This window comes from Pteropus alecto, unplaced genomic scaffold (assembly GCF_000325575.1).
Source record: "Pteropus alecto unplaced genomic scaffold, ASM32557v1 scaffold24, whole genome shotgun sequence".
Lineage (NCBI taxonomy): Eukaryota > Metazoa > Chordata > Mammalia > Chiroptera > Pteropodidae > Pteropus > Pteropus alecto.
In genome coordinates this window covers 20,711,510-20,719,502 of record NW_006439192.1, presented here as the reverse complement: position 1 = coordinate 20,719,502, position 7,993 = coordinate 20,711,510, and the positions used below count along the sequence as shown (strand labels likewise).

The window sequence follows — 7,993 nt, the reverse complement described above, 5'->3', positions numbered from 1 at the left end:
TTCATTGCAGACGTATTCACGGCAGCAAGGACATGGAAGCAACCGAAGTGTCCTATGATGCACGAAGCTGTGGCACGTGCATACAATGGAATATCACTCGGCTGTAAGAAGAGATGAAATACTGCCATTTACGACAACATGCATGGAACTCGAGATAATCATGCTAAGAGAAATAAACCAGACAGAAAAAGTTGAAAATCACATGGTATCACTTATATGTGGGATATAAGCCTACAAGCAACAAACGAACAGGATAAACAAACAGAGACTCATGGACATGGACTATGGACCAGAGGTTACCAGAGGGCAAGCAGGGGGAGGGAGGTAGACGGGGTAAAGAGGATCAAATATGTGGTGACAGAAAGAAATCTAGCTATGGGAGACGAACACCCAGTGTAAATATGTATATGCCTTATTGTTAAAGTGCATAGCTGAAACAGTGGATTTTGTCTACCAATGTCATCATAAAAATAAATAAATAAATAATTTAAAAATATATATTTTCTGGAAAAAGATGCTCTCAGGAGCTCATCCATGTCTAGAATGGGCCTCCTGCTTTTCTCTTTGCTCATTGCGCTGCTCCGTCTAAACTCCATGTTTATATGAAACAAAAGCTCCAGTGCCATCATTAGCGCTGGATGGCCTTGGTGTGAAATGAAAACATACTACCTCACCTCATTATTTAAAATGGGCCAGTGTATTAACAGGAAATAATTTAGTCTTAGAAAATAATTAAATCCCCTTCAAGTAAAACCGTATATAAGTTTTGTTTTTTTAAAAAACACTAAGTTACATAAAATTAAGTTGTTTTTTTTCTGTTTCTAAGAGATATCTAATGTTCCAGGTTGTGGATTTTTGGGTCATTATTATTTAATCACAGAATAAAAGGTTGCAGTTTTTGATCTTGGTAAATTCTCATTGAGAAATACTGTTACACAGCCTTTGGTCTTCTAAATATCTAATATAAATGCATGACAAAAATATATATATAATATATACATATTATATACACAAATATATATAACAAAAATGAAAATACTGTGGGCAGAGTAAAATATAACAAATGTTTATTGTAGTAATGACCAAAATGCCAATAAATCTGTAGGAAAGTATGTAAGTATAGAGCAATCAAAACTTAAAACATTAGTTTTAAGAATTTATTAACTTTTTGGTGGCTTAAATAGATTTTATATATTTAATATTAAAGTGCCTAATTTCTTAGAACTTACCACCTGCTAAGTGGGTACTTCAATTTTACAAGGCAATTGAATTTCAAAATCTAAATACAGCTTCTTAGTGCCAGTAAATACTGGTTAATTTGTTTTTTTGGAGAACTAGCAACTGGTTGTTTTTGTATATTTACTGTGAATTCCAGATTTCTTGCTAATATAATTTTTTGGCTCAAATAATTTATGCATCGGTTATTTTGGATTTTTCTAGGTCCACAATTATATCATCTGTGAACAATGAGAGTATATTTTTTTCTAGTTCTTTACCTTTATTTTTTTTTTCATACCTTACTATGCTGACTGAGACTTCCAGTATAATGTTTAATGGAAATAGTGGTGGGAATTCTTGTCTTTTTCTCAATTTCTCGGGGGACATTCTCAATATTTCAGAATTAAGTATTAAGTTTCTTGAAGATTTTTTATTTGGATTTTTGTTTGTTTTCAGATATAATTTAACGGATGAGGGAAGTTCCCTTTTATTTCCAGTTTGCTGAGTTCTCATCATGAATAAAATAAAATTTTCTCAATTTTTTCTGTATGTATTAATTTTAAAATTATTTTTATTTTTTTATTGTAGTAGCATGTACATCTCTAGAACTTTTTCATCTTCCCTTCAGAACATCTCTACCCACTAAACATTCACTCCTCATCCCTCCTCCCCACAAACCCTGGCAATCACCATTCTACTTTCTATCTCTATAAAATTGACTATGCTTCATATCTTATATAAGTGGAATCATATGGTATTTGTTCTTTTGTAACTGGCTTATTTTACTTAGCATAATATCTTCAAAGTTTGTCCATGTTGTAGCGTGTGTCAGAATTTCGTTCCTTTCTAAGGCTAAATAATATTTCTTTGTACATATATCCACATTATGTTTCTCTGTTCATCCGTTGATAGACACTTGGGTTGCTATCATGAATCATGCTGCTGTGAACCCATCTATTTGACTCTCTACTTTCACTTCTTTTAGGGAATACCCGGCAGTGGTGCCTCTATTGATATTTGAATACTAAATGAAATTCTCATTCCTGTGATAAGTCCAACTTTGTGGAAATATAATAATCTTTTCATAAACAAAAACATATCACTGGGTTAAGTTTGGTAATATTTTGTTTGATATTTGCATCAATGCTCATGAAGTAAAAAGGCCTATGATTTGTCATAATGTCATAATATCCCTGTCATGTTTTATTATTAAGATTCCACTGACTTTATAAAATGAGTCGACCTTCTCCAATATATATTTGTCTTACATTTAATTAATTTCTGCAGTTGCCTCTTTTTTTTCTTCCTTTTAGTTTCTTTGCATGTAATTTGCTAATCTCTACCTTCTCGAGCCGGATTCTTATATCACTAATTTTTACCTTTTCCCTAGTCTAATGGTTGTCTATAAGCCTACACATTTGATCTCAGCACTGATTCAGCTACACGACAAAGTTTTGATGTGTCATATTTTCATTATCACTCAATTAAATATATTTTCTAATTTCCATTGGGATGTATTCTTTGACAGATATTTATTTAAAAGAGTATAACTTAATTTTTAAAAATTTGGGGATTTTCCAGTTGTTTTTTTTTTCTTTTTAGCTCAATTCCATTGTAATTGGTTAACACACTCTATGTAATTTTAATTCTTTAAAATGTGTTGAAATTAGCCTCAGAGCCTTGTATGTGGTCAATTTTTTTGTAAATGTTCCATGTGCATATGTAAAACATGTTTGTATGTATACATGCAGTTGGGTTCAGTGTTCGAAATATATCCATTGAGTTAGCACTGACTTGGTTATCAATGAACTAACAATACTATTTCACAATGATGACAATGAATAAATATAATAATCTAGTAAGATTCTTATCACACAAAAAAATAAAATTATTCACTACAGTGGAATTTATTTTATTTCAAATCTCTTTACCTAGATTTGCCATTTTTCACATATGCCAAAACAAAGTTTACATAGAATGCTAGCAACAGTAACAGAAATTAACTGTAATATATATGCTATTTTTAAAATAAATGCTTGTTTTCATCATAAATAAAGAATAAACATGGGGTCTAAAAATAGTAGTACAGATATGTCTTTCTGAATATTGGTTAAGTAGTTTGTAAACAAATGTAGTGGACATGATGTAGAGTGGAGAATTAACAGCAGTAGTTAAAATATTGAAATGTATAAATTCTAATTGCAAGAATATTTGTATAATATTTTTCAGCCCAGAATTGCAATATGTGTGTGTTGCATTAAACTGACTGCTTTATGGAAAACTGACTAATCAATGAGGTAAATCAAGACTTCTGTTTTTTAATATTGCTCTTAAATATTATTTAAATGCATAATATAAATTTGGATATAAATATAGGTATAGATATGGATATAGATATAGATATAAATATAGACATAGATTCCTACTATTATGAATTCCTTCACCTCAATTCCCTTCCTTGCTTTGAAAGCCCCTGGAGCCTTAAGCAGAAAATAAATAAAACAATTTTATTTCCTTCCCTCCCTGGAGTAGATGGCGTAGGATTCTCCCATAAATCTGGGGTAGTGGGGTGTGATTTCTGTCTTTGGGTTTATGCCTTGTTTTCTAATCTACAAGTCAGGAAACAAGCTATTTTCAGTCCATACTTAAGATAAAGTTCTACTTACCACCAGAAACTGAGGCAAATAAAATGAAATGTATCATTTGGTATAATGAAATCATCCTGTGAAAAAAATGTGCATATTTTTAAAACATAAAATGTGAATTTGTAATTAGTTTGCCGACATCAGGGTTTATAAGAAACAGGGAGGGAGGGGAGTACTTTATTCAATAGTGTTCACAAGTGTTCCTATCATAATGCTGATTTTTATCTTCCCCAAATCCTAGGACATTCCTCAGCAGGGCTTTGTGTTCAGTGTTCGACACTTTCATGTTCTGAAGAACCTAGGACTGATGGGAAGAGGTTCTCTTCCCTCCTTCCTTCCCTTCCTCTCCTCCACCTCCAGCTCACTATTTTTTTCCCAACTATATTTTATTGATCAATCATTCATGTGTACTTTTTAAAAATGTTATTATTTAATTTATTGGGGTGACGGTTAAAATTATATAGGTTTCAAGTGTATAACTCAATGATATGTCATATGTGTGATGCATTGTATTTTCAACACCCAAAGTTCAATTTTCTTCTGTCACCATATATTCAGCCCCCTTTACCTTTATCTACCTTCTCCTTTCCCTTACCCTCTGGTAACAGCTAAACTGTTGTCGGTGTCCATGAGTCTCTGTTTGTCTTGTTCATTTGTTGCTTTCAGTTTTATATCCCACATATGAGTGAAATCATATGGTAGAACGGCTATATCAATAGGACAAGTACTAACAAGTGTTTGGAGACGTTTTTGGGAAAAAGGAATCCTCATACACTGCTGGTGAAAAATGTAAATTGGTACAGCCACTATGAAAAACAGTAAGAATGACTAAGAATAAAATTACCATATGACCCAGCAATCCCTCTTCTGGGTATCTACCCCCCAAAATTTGAAAACATTTATCCGTAAAGATATATATATGCACCCCAATGTTCATAGCAGCATTGTTCACAATGGCCAAGACATGGAAACAACCTAAGCATCCTTCACTACATGATTGGATAAAGATGTGGTACATATATACAGTGGAATATTACTCAGACATGAGAAAAGATGAAACACTGCCATTTGTGACAACATGAATAGATTCTGAGATAATCGTGCTAAGCAAAATAAGTCAGACAGAAAAATTTGAAAAACATATTATTTCACTTATATGTGGGATATAAAACTGAAAGCAACAAACGAACGTGACAAACAAACAGAGACACATGGATACAGACAACAGTTTAGCTGTTACCAGAGGAAAGCGGGGGAGGGCAAGAGGTAGATAAGGGTAAAGGAGGTCAAATATATGATAACAGAAGAAAATTTAACTTTGAGTGTTGAACACACAATGCAATATGCATATGATGTGTTTTTAAACTGTACACTTGAAACCTATATAATTTCATTAACAATGTCATCCCAATAAATTTAATAAAAAAGAAAAAAAAAATTTAATGTTAAATGCAATTGTATTCAAATTACAAAATTTGAATATATTTTCATAAAGATGTAAAATAAAGTTAATGTAAAATTAAAATCATTTTTATGTTTTCAAATATTATTTTTCTGTTTAAATCATCTATTAAAATTAAAGTGTAAAATGCAAATTATATCAAATAAATATTAAAATTTATTTATGGAAAGTTAACATTTTAAATTTTAACTTTTTGAAATTTTAATTAAATCTTATTAAATATTTTTATAAAAATAAAACTATGTAATTCAAGCATCTGGATGTCTAAAAAAACAATAATTTTCTATCATAAAAATTGGTTAAACCCCTGTCATAGAAAAACCCTAAATAATAATTTTGAAACCATACCTGAAAAAAAAACCTGTTTGATGCAATTCTTCATAAAAATGTTTTTCTTTTTTCCACAATTGTCTTCATCCTTCTCTAAATAAGTTTGTGCAAGCAATGTTCACTTAACTTTAGTATTTACTTTTACTGGTTCTCAATGTTATGTAACATTGTCTCTTTGTACAGCATGTCTGTGAAAGCCCTTAAAATCTATGCATATCCAAAATGTAGAGTTGCTTGCTTTCTCAATATATTATTATTTTTTCTCTTATTTTACTGTATATTCAAGCATATGACACACACAGAGACAGCTAGAGAACTCGAATTTGCTTGTGTGCCTTAGCTGTTGGGGAAACTCACATTTAGTTTGCCTGCTAGCCAAAGTTGCACTTAACTGTACTTTCGAATATCAACTGTTAATTAATGTTAATCATTAATTCAAGGCTGATTTGAGTCTCACAGTCCAAAAAAAAAGACAAAACCGAGAGAAGTCTGATGGATAAAATTTCAGCTGTTGGGGGCTGGGAGTGAGTGGTTAGAAGGTAAGGGCGGACCATAAGTGTCCTGCTCTTCTAGACTCACAATTTCCCTGTATATAATGTTACCTCCTCAGAGGTCTATGCAGATATGGTTTGTTCTAAGGAGCCATGCTCTTTTTTTTCTCACTTGCAAACACCGAAAGTTTAAATTAAACTTTTTTTTTTTTTGAAAAATGATAAAAATGAGACTTTCATAGCTTTCTTTAGATCTCGGCTCACTGAAACACAAATGGAGATCCAGGGAGTGAATGACATGTCTACCCGTCACATCACAGGCAATCCAAAAATAACAGGTCAATTGTCTTTGTCCTGGAAGGCGCCTCCTAGTGGTCAGACTAGTTCATAGAGAGGAAAGCTTGTGAAATCCTTTTCTGGATTTCACCTAATTACATTTCTAAGAGCCTTCTCATTGACCTGGAAGAAGGACTAAAGCTCTATGAAAGGCATGCTGATGCGTGTGTCCTATTACTCAGCTCTATTCATTAATTTACTAGTTATGTCACTTGAGCAGAAACCAGCCTCCAACGCTGTAAACCAGCTACATGTGGGTTCTTGGACAAGTTGCTTTCTTTCTGGGCTTCAGATTCCTCATTTATAACATTAAGCATTGATTAGCCCTAAGGATTTCTATTTGGTCCCCTGGAAATGTAAAAGAAATAAAAATTAAAAACTTTTTAATATGTTTGATTCACATAAATTTTAGAGAAAGAAAATTTTATGGTAAAGAGAAGACGTCTAATTTTCCATAGAAAAGCAAAATAAGACCTTAGGTTTATAAATGGAGTCATAGGTTTTAAAAAATATTCTGAAGATGAGGGGAGAAATAAAATTATAAGTTTGCCCCTGTTCGAAATTTCGAAGTTTAGGTGCCAGAGGAAATATTGTACTTTGTTTAGGGACAATTTGCTAATATGAGTGTGATCTTCTGAACCTGGAAAATGTTGCCAGTTTACTTTGAAAATTTTAATATTTAGAGAGACAGAGAGAGAGAGAATCTCATTTTATGTCTATCATAATAATGTCATCATCTAAACGGTTTCTGAAGGCGTGGAATACCCAGTGTCTGGTGGCCGAAAGCCTACATAGAAAGATGATTCAAGATTAGGACTACTGGACAACCTTTCAAAACTCTTATAGAAAGGAAAATGTGGAGAGAAAGAGAGAACTTATAAAGGAGAAGGTGAAGGAATAGTTAGTAAAGGTACATTTGAAGCTTGGCTCCATATTAACTAATTTGAGAATTTTGATAAGGGAAGCCAGTATTTTGTTCCACAGGGCAGAAAGTGAAGGGGGATTTGAACTTAGAAGAGGTCTTTATACAAAATACCAAAAAACTATTGTGGCATTCTATCTGGAAGGCAGTTATTCAGATATTTTTATTTGATCTGTTGCCAAGGTTTTATGGCTTATCTTGGCACAAAGAGTCCTTAGCTGCTTTCTTGAGTTTCCTATTTAAATTAAGTACATTCCAGTGACACAAAAAGCACACATTTGTGATGCACTGCTTTTTATGAAGCTCAAACATAATAGAATGGCAAATTTATGCCAAGCCAGGTTTTCATGGAAAACTGATACGTGAAATTATATAACATCCTTATATCCCTTATTGTTTACTCCATGAAACCCCATCTCCATCTTAAAGCCCTAAAAGGACTATAATGATAACTCTCTAACCCTATTGAGAGAAATAGAAAGACTCTAATGAAAGAAATACTTGAGAAACCAAATATTTTCCTAAATTTGGTTTAGCTAGTTAATGAAATCTCTAAAACCTATGAAATAGTATAAGGATGCCAAAAATA

The 7,993-nt window shown here is 32.3% G+C and overlaps 1 protein-coding gene across 1 annotated transcript in view; it reads right to left on the bottom strand.

Moving 5' to 3' along the window:
- LOC112483323 (coagulation factor XI-like) overlaps positions 1–3,939 on the bottom strand; it is a 12,822-nt gene extending 8,883 nt beyond the window's left edge. Inside the window, exon 1 of the mRNA XM_025049869.1 lies at positions 3,885–3,939. Within this exon, the coding sequence (XP_024905637.1) occupies positions 3,885–3,939 (55 nt within the window). The remainder of the gene's footprint in view (positions 1–3,884) is intronic.
- Positions 3,940–7,993: the final 4,054 nt, after the last annotated feature.